Source organism: Urocitellus parryii, chromosome 1, assembly GCF_045843805.1.
Source record: "Urocitellus parryii isolate mUroPar1 chromosome 1, mUroPar1.hap1, whole genome shotgun sequence".
NCBI classification, from domain to species: Eukaryota; Metazoa; Chordata; class Mammalia; order Rodentia; family Sciuridae; genus Urocitellus; species Urocitellus parryii.
In genome coordinates this window covers 251,275,293-251,289,727 of record NC_135531.1, presented here as the reverse complement: position 1 = coordinate 251,289,727, position 14,435 = coordinate 251,275,293, and the positions used below count along the sequence as shown (strand labels likewise).

The window sequence follows — 14,435 nt, the reverse complement described above, 5'->3', positions numbered from 1 at the left end:
CCACAGGGGAATGTGTGAAGAAAGCAAGAGCAACAGAAACCAAGAGGGAAAAAAGCCTTAAGAAAAAACTCATTAAAAAAAAGAGAGAGAGAGAGAGAGAGAAAAAAAAGAAAAATCTCATGCTTTTAATGACTGTTTTTGATGAGAAGATAACACAAATATTTGAAATGTGATAAAAAAGAAAATAATATTTATAAGGCTGGGGATGTAGCTCAGTGCTAGAGTGCTTACCTAACATGTGTGAGGCCCTGGGTTCAATTCCAGTTCAGGAAAAAGGTATTCTAAAAAATATTTATTGGGCTTGGGTTGTGGCTCAGCAGTAGAGCACTCACCTGGCACATGCGAGGCCCTGGGTTCGATTTTCTTTTTTTCTTTTTTTAATTTATTTTTCAGTTTTTGGCAGACACAACATCTTTCTTTGTATGTGGTGCTAAGGATCAAACCTGGGCCGCACGCATGCCAGGCGAGCGTGCTACCGCTTGAGCCACATCCCCAGCCCCCCTGGGTTCGATTTTCAGCACCACATATAAATAAAATAAAGGTATTGTGTCAACTACAACTAAAAAAATTTTTAAAAATATTTATTGATGACTGGTTAATGAAAATTATAATTTTTTTGATTACTCTGACAAAATTTCATGTTTTAAGTTTTATTATAGGTTGAGAAATAAAACTGATACACACCATGCAAGCACACACACAATTTTAAAATTCATTCCAGCTTGAAAATGCATTTTACCAAATACTTCACTGCTTGGGCCTCTTCCCTCATGCATTTCACATACTGAATGACAGCAGATCCTGGCTACCTGGGAGGGACACACCTTGAGAATTTTAAGAATCCTTAGATTTGTGAATATCCCTGATATATCATATCTATAGTAAAACTGAAGTTGGAGTGAAAAAAGAGAGAGGGTTCTTTAGACTATTAGTGAATCTATAAGTAAAAGGTTAGAGAGATTTATAAAACTATTTTTTTTTTTGGAAATAGAATCATCAAATTGTTAGACCATTTCACTTTTTCTTACTTTCATCTCTGGCCCAAGAGTTGGTCTTTTAGGGCTTTTACAAATGTATATGTGTATATGTATATTTAGGTTATATATATGAATATTATATAAATGAATAAAGGCTCTTCTATGTAAAATAATGGCACAAGAGCTATTGCAGATGTTATAATGACTATAGACCACAATACGGAGACATGGTGCTGGCGTGTTGTCAGGCTCATCTACTAGCTTAGTGATGGTCTTCTTCCAGCCTTGTAGTGTTTATGATTTGACTTCATGCCTCTGTAAAATATAAATTATATGGGTTCCTGACCTTTTTTTTCCTTGTGTTTAATACTGGGAATTGAACCCAGGGGTGTGCATTATCACTGAGCTACATTCCCAGCCTGCCCCCCCCACCTTTTTTGTACCAGGGATTGAATCCAGGGGCGCTTAACCACCAAGCCACATCTCTAGTCATTTTTATTTTATATTTTGGGACAGGGTCTCATTAAGTTGCTTTAAGGCCTTGCTAAATTACTGAGGTTGGCTTTGAACTTACAATCCTCCTGCCTCAGCCTCCCAAATTGCTGGGATTACAGATGTGCACCACAGCACCTGGCTGTATCCCTAACTTTTAAAATAATTTGCAAATAATTGAAACCAACTTTCACATTCACAAATACCCATAAAGTTCACCATCTATGTAATATATATGGAATACTATCACTTAATTTTTTTTTTGTAGTTGTAGAGGGACAGCATGACTTTATTTTATTTGTTTATTTTTATGTGGTGCCAAGGATTGAACCCAGTGCCTCATACGTGCCAGGCAAGTGCTCTGTCACTGACTATAGCCCTAGCCTACTCTCACTTTTATTGAAAAAAATGTTCATTAAAACCAAATGACGGGGAGCTGGGGATGTGGCTCAAGCGGTAGCGCGCTCGCCTGGCATGCGTGCGGCCCGGGTTCGATCCTCAGCACCACATACCAACAAAGATGTTGTGTCCGCCGATAAAATAAAAAAATAAATAAATATTAAAATTCTCTCTCTCTCCTCTCTCTCTCCCTCTCTCACTCTCTCTTTAAAAAAAAAAAATGACCAAAAATAAAACAAAATGTTGTAACAGCTGTGTAGGTGATTCCAATGCAAAGATATCATGAATTGCTCTTTTAGCTCAGTTCCAGAGGGTATCAGGTATTTTCATATTACTGTTACATCCTTCTCCTTAAAAATAAATGGGGGATGTTAGACAAAGAGATGTAGGGACTTTTTGTTAAGGTCATTGAGCAAATGGAGGGAACAAATAAAGTTCTTATATTCTAAGTCCTGAAAGAGGCACTCTGAGCTTATGTACGGGCAGTGATTCGAATGCATTTTCCTGAGGATTAATAGGAGTTAACCAAGACCGGGGTAAAAATTGAGGATAACAGAAAGTAGTACAGGTTGCCGGGGGTTAGGGAACGGGAGAAGGTGAAGTTGTTTATTAGGTATAAAGCTTCAGTTTTGCAAAATGAAAAGAGTTCTTGAGATTGGCTGGTAACAATGTGATTGTAATTCAGTGCTACTATGTACATTTAAAAATGGTTCTGATGGGAAGTTTTAGGTTATGTGTATTGTACCACAATTAAAAAAAAATACATTGGATAGGAAGAGATGAGGATTGTGCCCCAAGCACAGAGAACAGTGTATTTTAAAGTTTGGAAGCAAGAGATTTGTGTTAGTCTGTGATCTTTTAGTTATTAGGAGTAGAGAGGAGAAAGAATAAATTTCTTTTCCCTTTTTATATAGAGCTGGCCATGGGGCCGTGCTGTGAAAGGGTAAGTTTGTTTCTGACACCCTATATTTCCCTTACTGTGCTTCCTCCTTCCAGTGTCCCCCTCTCCATATACTGACATGCTTCTATTCATCCACGCTCTCTGGGGTCTTCCACCTGTCAGGAATGTTTCAACCCTTAAAACTCCACTTGCTTCCAAATAACTCATCTCTGTTTCTGTCCTGTATCAGAACTTTTAGTCCCTCAGTGCATCTAATCTCAGCTGGGCTGCAAAAGGACTACTGATTAAATTTTCACTAAAGTGTGAATGACTATATATTAGCTTCTCAAAAGTGTGAACCCAGGGCCTTGTGCATGCAAGGCAAGTTATTTACCATTGAGCTATACCCTCAGCCCAAGAGGATTCTTCTTAATCCAAAGAAAATCTCTTGTTTGGTGACATTTTAATAAAAAATAAGTGAAATTATAACATTTTTTGGCTGTACTAGGAAGAATGTTTTGGTTTGAAGAACTATCCTGTAAAACAGACTATCTTGATTGAAAATTTGCCTCCACACTGGTTCTCCCATAGTTTTATTTTTTTTTTCAGTTTCTTCTCTTTTCCCCATAAATTTGCAAAAAGTCATTTTCAGTGACCCACAAAAGGGTATTTGATACTGAGTAAGGGGAATTGGAGGGGGAGATGGGTGTTCAACAGAAGCCATTTGTTTGAAGAAGTCATTATGAAGTCATATATTATCAGACAGAAATGTGCCTATTTATATTGATACCACTAGTAACCAGGCATATCAGAAAAATGCAGGATTCAATTCTAGCTGTGTACTTCATATAACTTTGGGCAAGTCAGTTAACCTTTCTGAGCCACATTATCCTAGATAAAAAGTGAAGATAGGGGCTGGGGCTGTAGCTCGATGGTAGAGCACTTGCCTCACACATGCGAGGCACTGGATTCGATCCTCAGCACCACATAAAAATAAATAAAATAAATAAAGATACTGAGTCCATCTTAAAAAAATCTTTAAAGAAAAAAAAAAACCTCAATGTTTGGCATATCAGAGCTAAGTAGGGTAACTACCACTACCACCAGCACCATCATCATTCACCATGATCACCACACTATCACCATCATCATCACCACCACCATCATCAACATCATTATCACCACCACCACCACCATCATCATCTTACTAGAAGGCTGCTATTTCAGAGTTGCTCTGGCCCAATGTGAAAATGAGCAAATGAACACTGAAGTTCCTCCTACTGAGGTCAGGGTGTCTGCTTGAGAAGATAGCAAGGGGGGAATGCAGGGTCTAGACCCGCAGGTATTTCTCTGCTTAGAGATTTTGAGATTGGCAAGGATATGTCTGTGCCTTTTCTTCTACTTTTGCAATCTCTGGCAAGAACAATTGCCTCCACCCAGCTCTGGCTCCAGCCCTCAATCTGTTGCTTCCTGTTACTAGGCCAGATCCCTCCTGCAAGCTGCTTCTCCGCCCGCCCCCCCCCCCCGCCCCCCAAATAAGCAGCAAGGGAGACCACACACATTTCCCTGTTAATCAAAGACTATTTTTAGGAGAGGGAGAGAATGTCTACCTAATCATCATTTCCCCCTGGTCTGAAGCAGCAGCAGCAGCAGCAGCAGCAGCCTTGTCTGTGGGTGGAAGATGAGCTCCGAAGTTTTGTATATCTTTCCATGGGGGAAATGAAACTTATAGGAATCGGAAGAGGCAGAGCTGGCCTCAGTCTTCCACTTAAAATGCAAGTCAGAGGGTCTTTTCCATAGAGCTTCCTAGTTTGTGGTTCTGCAGGCTGAGCTGTGCACAACTCCAGGGAGCAATGTCCACCTCATTACTGTGGGAATTGTACAGTGTACAGCCTGTGGGACCCACAGGACAGCCCTGCAATTTACCCTTCCTGGGCCAGCTAAGTGCAAGCACTTGGTTGGAGCCAAATTCTAGTGTTTTCTAATATTTATACTCAGATTACAGCATACTGGGCTGTCCTTGAGTAATTCATGAGGACTCCACTTTTCTCAGGCTTCCCAAGAAGTAAAGTCCCTTTTACTGGTATATTAGGGGAGGTACAATGTGCTCCTGGAAGTGTAGGTAGGAAAATCATATGTTCACGAGTCAAATGAGACAGACAAGTAGAGACAGTCTTTTAGGGAAAAGCTTACTTTGCAGGACTTGCTGGATACTGGATCCTTCCTCTTCATGGCTGATGTTTGAATAGGCAGATTCATAGGCTGAAAAACAAGCAGGGAGTTTACCTAAGAGTGTGAAAAACTCGAGGAAAGTCCCTTTTCCTTACCCCAAGATAGGGGAAAAAAACAAGGAGATGCCTTGATGCCTAAGCATCAGTTGGACAGTTTTGAGAATCTGTTGATGCCACTAGGGAGAGAATGTTGATCTAGGATTTTTTAAAACATTGAGGAAAATACTGTTTTTAATCTAAGATGTTTAAAGGTGAAACACTCCTGGGCCCATGATGCTGAAATTCTGAGAGAACTTCTAACAGAAGGAACATAAAACAGTGAACGTATGACATACGCTGGAGGAGGTGCCCAGATTTGAAGAGATGTGCAGCCACAGGGCTGAGACACAAGTGTGAGGAGCCCCAGTCTCCAGCTGTAGCTCCCAAACAAGGGGCAAATTGGACCAGGGCAGAGAGGAGGGATCCCAACCCATCTGACTTCAGCCAACAAGAAAAGCTTTTCACACATCTTGATGAATCCTTTTGTGATCTGTTAGAGCCACCAGGAGTGAGAATTCTTCTCCTAACTGTCCTTGTCAGTCAAAATGAAAACATATTAAAACAATGCTGTTTGAATGACTGAAGAGAATAAGGATGACAGACCTAAGAAAGAAAGTTCAGGGACAGGTAACAGCAAAGAGGCCCCATGAGTGGATCCTAAATGAAGGAAGAATGGTTTATAAAGGGAAAGTGTGTGTGTGTGTGTGTGTGTGTGTGTGTGTGTGTGTAAGGGGGGCGGCCAGAAGTGAGCTAGAGAGAGAAAGATGTGAGATAATAAGAAAGAAAAAGGGAATCCTAGCAAATTTGATCTGGAAAAGAGATCGTTTAGGCTAATGACCCACCTCAATTTATTTCAAGTATTTTATTTGTTTTTGCTTCATTGTCTCATTACTGGTAATAAATATATTAGGGAGTTTGTCCCCCCCCCCAAAAAAAAAGAACGTTTGGTCTTTATTGATTGGCTCAGCGGCTGGGAGGCCTGGGCAAGGCAGCCTCCTGTGCGCCTGCGCGCTGCACCAACAGAGCACATGCACGCCCATCCCCGAGGCGGAGCCGGCAACCTGGGATTCCGAGAGCCCACGGTGGAGGGAGGAAAAGCCATAATTAGTGTTAATTGTTGACCCCACAGTTCAAGAATAGATGCTCTGGAGAATGGAAAATGAGAACAAACATTAATTATTGAGTAGGGACCTTGGAGACAGACACTCTGGATTAAAAGGAGAGAGATAAATTGCATAATGAATGTTAATTTTCCCTCCAAGAATTGAGTGGTCGGTGGTTGCAAAGGAAAAAAGGGGCTATAACAGTCCTGAAAGAGAAAACTCTGTGTGTCGGGTGAGAGGGTAGAGGAGGGTTACCCCAACACTTTCCATCACCATTCATCACCGCACCCTTTGCCTCATTGCTCCCATGAAATCTGCTCTCCGGGTTATCCTTAGAACTCTTTATTTTCCACGGTTGTCTGTTAGAAAGCTCAATCGTTTTCCCTGTAGCATATAAACCAGAAACCAGCCACACTGCATTACTGACAAGCTGAGGGGCACATACCACTGGATCTATTTTTTTGTGTGCTGTGAGCCCTGTGACTTGAAAGGAGGCCCCTGGAACTGTGGGCCTGTGGGTGCTGTTGCTGGGGTATGTGGGCTCCAGGGCCTTAATTGTTGTTTTATCTTAATTTCAATACAGGAGCCACATATACATCGTCTCCCGCAAAATAATTTCTTAACTAAAAGTAAAAACAGAATAAAGGTAATTACAGCCAATTTTCAGACTCCACAAACAGGCTTGTCACTGGTTACTCTGATTTCAAAATGCTGATTGACATCCCCACATCCAGGCAGTGTCCCTGGGGATCTTCATTTTCATCATCCTCTGACCAGGCTCTTTTTTAAAAATATTTTTTAGTTGTAGATGGATGCAACATCTTTATTTTGTTTATTTATTTTTATGTGGTGCTGAGGATTGAACCCAGTGCTTCACATATGTGAGGCAGGCACTTGGCCACTGAGCTACAATCCCAACCCTGTCCAGGCTTTTATCAGCAGTTGTATGGATGATTTTTCCATAGCCAAGACTCTCTGCCTCTCCTGTTCCTTCATGCTGGCACACACATTGGGTTGCATGACATCCCTTCTCAAACATCTGTGATTCCTTGTTGCCTAAAAGGCAGAATTTCAGCCCTAGCCTGGCACACAAGGCCTTCCCTGGTCTGGCCCTGGCCTTTCAGCCCCACCTCCCTGCCTCTGTGGTCCTCACACTGGGCCACTGCTCATTTCCCACATGTTTGCTACGCCCTTGCCTCTTTTTGTCTTTCTTCATGTGGGTCTCTGAGTGGGCTGTGTTGTTCCTTCCCCTTCTCTGTTTTTTCTACTTATACTAATTTCTCAAAGGTCAGTGAAAAAAGGATTGCTTTGTCAAAGCTGTTCTCAGTCTCCTAAGCTAGAATTATTCACTCCTTCTTTGAGCAACCCTGAACTACGTTGCTTAGGCCTCCTCTATAGATGCATTTCCTTTTGCTTTGTGGCAGAGAAAGTTGCCTGTGAATCTGTTCTCTTGCACAGATTGTGAGGTCTCTGAGGGCATTAGCCACAGTACTGGTGCAGCGTCCTGGGGAGTTGAGTGAGGAAAGCACAGACAGGCCTAGGAAGGAATTCTAGCTCTCCCTTTACCAGGGAAGTTATCTACCTGTGTCCCAATTTCTTCACCAATGATATGTGAATGAAAATATTTCTTAGGATTATTGAAATGACAAAATGGGACGACTAATGTAGCCTAGGGCCTGAGAAGGTTCTCTCTCTCTCTCTCTCTCTCTCTCTCTCTCTCTCTCTCTATATATATATATATATATATATATATATATATATATTTAGTTATAGGTGGACAAATATCTTTATTTTATTTTTTATGTGGTGCTGAGGATCGAACCAGTGCCTCACGCATGCAAGGCAAGCGCTCTTCCTCTGAGCCACAATCCCAGCCCCTCACTCTCAATATTAACATCCTTTTGTATCCCTTGCACATGGTAGGTGTTCAGAACATTACATCAAAGGAGTCAAACATATGTAATGGGCGTTCTTCTTTTAGGCCCAGTGATAATTTCATATTGGAATTTTACTTAATACTTTACAAGATGGAGTGTAGGTATGAACTATTTTAATTTTCACAGATCAACATGACATAGGCCAGCAGATCATGTTAAGGTACAAAGTAATCTGCTGTAACAAGATGACCTCCTCCCCCCTGCCAAAATAAACATTTGCTTCTCTTTTGCATAAGAGCCCAGAAGTAGATGGGCAGATCAGGATGGTTTTACTCTATGAAGTTACCTGGGCTCCCTGGCTCCTTATATATTTTTGCCTCATTAAACCATTGAGTATGACTTTCTTCTCCATGGTTAAAGCTATTTCCCCACGGCAACCAAGACTAAGCAGAAAGAAGAGGGGCAGGGAAAATGGTTTTCTTTTAAGGAAATGACCTGGAAGTAGCACATATTACTTTCCTTCACATCTCATTAGTCAAAATGTAATCACTTTACAATTTATATATGGAAAATCTGCAAAGGATGCTGAGAAATCATCTTTAGGTAGCCATGTGTTCAGTTAAAGTTCAAGGACAGAGATACTATTAATAAATGGAATAATGGAAGAATGGGTATTGGGGAACAATTAAAGTCTCTACTACTTAATAGTTTTGATCAATGTTTATGGGCAATGCTCTGTGAGTACCAGCTGTTTTCTGGGATATTCAGAAGTAAAGAAGGGGAGTCTACCAACCAAAGTTTTAGATCTAGAAGAGGAAAGAAGAAAAAGGATAAAAAAAGATAAAGTGAGGGAGTGCCTAGTAAGAGGCTTAGACAGTCATACTGTGTGGTTGGGGAGGTCAGGTCAGGTGTCACTATGAAGGTGAGACTTTAGCTAGTTCTGGAAGCCTCAAAGCATGGACAGAAGGGACTAGAGGCAGTGTGATGTTGTGGGAAGACCTCCCACCTAACTAAGCGCAGAACCCCAGATTTGCCATATATATTGTATGATTTTGAGCAAATCACACCTCTCTGAGCCTTAATTTTCTTATCCATAAAATGAGAGTTTTTTGATCATGGCCTTCCAGCTCTAGTGACCTTGCATGGACATTCCCCAACCCCCTCCATAGAATGCCTTACGAGAGGAAGATTTAGCTGGACTATGGAGAGGTTAAGAGAGAAGCAGGACCATCCTCACTTCACTCAAACAGCTCTGCTTTTTTGTTTTTATCTATTGGTGTCTGAGCAAGTCTGATTAAATGCTTCCTTTGCATAAATGCATAGCCTCTGTATGGAGCTAAAATGGGTCAGTCACATGAACCACATACTTCTTTCTAAACAGTGAAGCTCAAGGTCTCTCTCTCTCTCTCTCTCTCTCTCTCTCTCTCTCTCTCTCTTTTGGTACTAGTCATTGAACCCAGGGGAGATTTACCACTGAGCCACATCTCCAGCCCTTTTTATTCTTTGTTTTGATACAGGGTCTCACTAAGTTGCTTAGGGACTCACTGAGTTGCTGAGGCTGGCTTTCACCTTATGATCCTCCTGCCTCAGCTTCCTGAGTTGCTGGGATTACAGGCATGCACCATCTTGCCCAGCTCCAAGGTCCCTCTTGACTTTAGAGTTCTCCAAAAGGGGAGATAGAATTCCTAGCTTTATATGCTCTGTAAAAAGATATATCATCTGCAAAAAATAAAGATAAATATGCTTCAGTCCTTTTTAGTAAACTTTTTATTCAAAAAAAGAAATTCTAGTATATTCAGAGCAAACTATTATTTTTGACATTTTTCTTCTTTGAAAGTTAAGTGGTGATGATGGTATCTTTTCAGTTAATTATGAGGTCAGGAGTTTTTGTGTTTATAGGAATCACAAGGTTTTTGTCAAAGGGAAGGAAGGAGAGCTCTAATTTTTTTTAGCTTCTCTGCTGGTGGCTATTTGGACACCTTTCAGTGTGGGCTTTGGAGGCCTTCCTGGTTTCTCTGTGGCAATGTCTGGGACAAACACACTGCTACAGCTGGCCTTTTTGCCATCACTCAACACTATGGTACATGTGACTAACCCAATTTAGCTCCATACAGAGGCTGATGGGAATCTTCCATAATTTCTGTAAGAAGAGCTTATTGGTTAGGGTTCAGTGCAGAACAGAAACCACCCACATATTTTTGGAATAAACTGGGTCAAAAAGCTGCTGCAGAGCCTGTGTGGTGGCATAAACTTAGAATCCCAGTGACTTGGAAGACGGAGACAGGAGAATCCCAGTTCAAAGCCAGATTCCACAGTTTAGTGAGATGTTCAGCAACTTAGTGAGACCTTGTCTCTCTCTCTCAATCTGTCAATCAATTAATCAATCGGACTGGGGATGTAGCTCAGTGATGAAGCACTCCTGGGTTAAATCCCCAGCACCAAAAAACAAAACAAAACCCAAAAAGCTCTGTAGCAGCAACTGCTTCTAGTCATGCTCAGTCTTCATGAGCTCAATGCCAGCTTAAGTTGCCCCAGACTTGGACACCTTTGCCTCACTTCTGCTCTCCAAATCTCAAGCAAGCACATCTAATTGGCAGAACGTAATTTGCATCCAGCCCCCTAGCTGCAAAGGTTATCTGGGAAATGTAGTTTTTAGCCTTCTAGCATCTGTTATACAGAAAGGCCCACTGGGAGGAAATTCTGGGTGCCCAATGACCATATCAGCCATGTTTTCATTTATTCAAACATTTGACCTGAAATCAGTAGAACTGGTAACATCTGCCAACATTATTGCTTTATTAAGAAACACTGGGCAAAAGGAACAATGTAAATTATTACCACATAGATCTCCTCTACCTTTCTCTACTTCTTTCCCACCTAGAGGTGGATGGATTGTGGACCCTGTGATTCAGAACTAATGTTGTAGAATAAGAACAGTCATAAATTAGTGAATGACTGAGATCCTGCTTCAGGATTTAGACAGCAGAACTGCCCCCACTGAGAGTCTCCTTGGGGAAGGGGCATATTTAGAAACATACCCTATCAGAACTGGAAGGGAACCTTAGAAATCAAGAGTTTAGCATTTCCCAAAGTATGTTCCAAAAACAATTTAGATTCACATGATGCGTTGCTGAAAACAAAAGCATTCAGTGATCAAATAAGTTTGGAAAATGATGAATATCCCCATCTGAAAAACTATGATTCACATTAGCAGATGAGAGATTCTATGAAGTCCTTGGTCAGGAATCTGTTTAACTTTAGTCCACTGGTTCCCAAATGGATTTGACCCCAGAACCCTTCCCTTCTGAGGCCCTGGCATTTATTCCATTGGACATGTGCTGTGAAGACTGGATGTAATACCGACTTCTCTGTTTCCATATGAAAAAGTTGAGATCCAAAGGAAAGAAGTGATTTGCCTGTGATCACAGAAACCACAGGTGGTAGAACTGGAAATAAAACCTAAGACTTTAGACATTCAGTCCAGAGTTCTTTTTTCTTCCTTACATGGTATCATCTAATTCTCCTCTGAATCTCTAAGCATCACCTTTAAGACAATAGCTGCTATGAGACAGGCTTCTCAAGGAAAATCATACTTTATCAAATATTCTACCAACATGGTAGGTCTTCCCAAGGGGACCCCACAACTTATCACAAATGACAAAGTGGAGAACAGAAAATCAACTACTGAGCATATGTTTGTCCCCAAATAATCATTGTTTGGAGACCTGGTGAGATATTCTCAGACCCTTGGTCTTTCTGTTTACCAAATCATAGACCATCAGGAAATGACACCAAATATATTAGTCTATTACCATAAAGCAAATTACCCTAAACCCCAGTGACGTAGAGCAATAAACCTGTGTTGTATCTCATCTTTTTGGTGGGAATATGGGAGTGGTGTAGGAGTGGGATTCTGGCTTAGCCTCTCATGAGGTCACAGTTACACCACTAGCCAGGGATGTAGTCATCTGAACACTTAATTGGGGCTGCAGAATCTCCTGTCAAGGCAGCTCACTTGCAGGGCTGAAAAATTCATTCTGCTGTTAGCAGGAGGCTTCGGTTCCTTGCCATGTGGACTGCTTGCCATACACGGCTCGAGTGGCCTCATGGCAGACACAGTGGTTATCTTTCTCCAGAAGGAATAATCTAAGCAAGGAGAAAGCTGCAAGGCCTTTATGATTCCACAATGGTTTCTCCCCCACCAAGGTTTATGTTGAGATTTGATCCCTAAAAGAGAGGTGGTAGGATCTTCAAGAAGTGTTTTGGTCATGAGGGCTCTGCTGTCTCATGGGACCCAAGCAAAACAGTGAGTTCTCACTCTTGAAGGATTCTATTAGTGTGATGTGGGTTATTATAAAGTGAAGCAATCCCCTTGTCTCTCTGGCACTCACTTGCTTTCCCTTCCGTTATGTTATGATGCAGCAGGAGACCCCCCCCCCCCCCGCCCAGAAGCTGAGAAGTGTCAAAGAATTTGTGGACATGTGTTGAAACCACATCCCAGGGAAGAGTTGCAAGGGGAAAGGATGCTAGTTAAATGACAACAAACAAATAGACAAACAACAACAACAACAAAATAAAACAAGAAACATTTTGGGAGTAAAAAAAAAAATCTATTTATACAGGGCAAATGCTAATTAGAACTCTGGAAGAGACCAGGAATTTAAGTTTACACAGATCTGAAATCCCAGTCTGAATCCTTGGCACAAACATTCTTGAACTTCTTGCATTAAAAAGTTCTGAATAAAAGAACTTCTGAGAGAAAACGTCTATTGCTGGCACTGTGACCAGGAGAATGGATGAAGGATTTGAATCAAGGGGTAAGCAATTCAGAAAGCAAATCCAATGTTTTGACTCATATCCGTCCAAGTTGACTTTTTCTTTCTTAAGCCTTTGAATTTTCTAAGTGTTGCAACATCCCAACATGACCAAGAGGGTCAAATTCCAGCTCTAGTCTTCACATCTTTTTTTTTTTTTTTTCTGAAGGTAATATTCATCTCTTGATGCTGTCTGAAAGCAAGAGATCATGATCTAATTGCCTAAGAATTTATTTCCAAATAGTTGTTGACAGAGTCTGAAAGTTTCAGAAAGATCAGACAGATCATATTCCCTCCTTTACTTATTTTTTTTTAATTAAAAAAATAAAAACCATGATCTCCAAAGAATTTTCCTTTATGGCACCTGGAGTATTCAGTCAATCAACAAGCATTTCTTGGACATATGATAAAGAAAAAGAGTTCCCTAGATAGGAATATATAGGACTCCTATATTTGGGAGCTAAACAGAAAACAGATGCAGACAAATACAAATACAGTCATCACAGAAGTGAGATCAAGTGAGAGGAATGGGCCAAGGCTACATGGAGGCAGTTGTAAGAGATGAGGATTTATTCAGAAAAAAAGTCCTAGAGTAGATAAAGCTATACTAGATATTTGGGGGATGATCTGGGTAAAGGCTTGGAGAGAAAAGAATGGAGACCAAATGGGCTCCTTAAAGAGATGAGAAAAGGGTGAGCTGGAATGTAAGGGGAGATGAGATGAGAAGGGGAGAATAGAGATGGTGATGGAGATGGATTTGAACAAACTGAGCAGATTCTGGGTAAGAGGGAAAAGTTTTGTTTTCAGTATACTTCTCAAACCAAACCAAAGCAGACCAAAAAAACCAAGTCTCCCCAAAGAAACAAACAACCTTTTCCCTTAATAGAAATTCTTAGAAAGCTAGACTTGTTCTGTAGATCCCTGTAGGAAGATGTGGGTTTAAGAATTTCCCCCACCTTCCAGGGGACCATCCAATCACCAGTAAGGCTGAAGGTCAACCAGTTATATATGGAAGACAGACAAGAAAGAAGAGAGTGACTGACTGAGCAAATTGATTATTGGATCAGCTCATTCATTCAACAAACACATGGTGAATGCCTTTGGATTTGAGAGGCAAGTGGGATTAAATGTATTGTCCATGGGACTGGGACAAAATGGAGACAAGTCTCCATTTATTCAGCACAAATTTCATTTCTCTCTCTACTGGAAATTATCAAAAGATTTCTCTTTTGAAAAATCTATGTGTCAGGGACTGTGCTAGGTGCTGGGAATACTGAAGTGACCGAAGCCCAAATATTTCTTTTTCTGCTTCTGGCTTTTGCTTTGCCAAAAGGGAAACTATGTCTTCTGGAACACAGTGGACAAATGTGCAGCAGGTGAACAGAATCACATTTGCTGTCCAGCTGTTGTACCAGCTGTGCCACACGGGCAGTCCCCTCCACCTGTTTCACTCCTGTTCCCACCAATTCAGAACCAAGATATTCCAAGATATTTTTATACTCATCTCACATAACCCAAGCAGTGATGGAAGTTCTTTGACACTGAATTTGGAACCAAGCACATTCTACTTTCTGGAAATCCACATACTAGGTGGTTACTTCAATAGCAACAGACCCAGGTTGC

The 14,435-nt window shown here is 41.1% G+C and overlaps 1 protein-coding gene across 1 annotated transcript in view; it reads right to left on the bottom strand.

The window, feature by feature from the left end:
• Kiaa2012 (KIAA2012 ortholog) overlaps window positions 1-14,435 on the bottom strand; it is a 106,869-nt gene that overhangs the window by 52,404 nt on the left and 40,030 nt on the right. The window contains exons 12-13 of the mRNA XM_077795065.1: window positions 9,978-9,990; window positions 4,942-5,010 (exon numbers count right to left, since the gene is read on the bottom strand). Coding sequence (XP_077651191.1) covers window positions 4,942-5,010; window positions 9,978-9,990 — 82 coding nt within the window. The remainder of the gene's footprint in view (window positions 1-4,941; window positions 5,011-9,977; window positions 9,991-14,435) is intronic.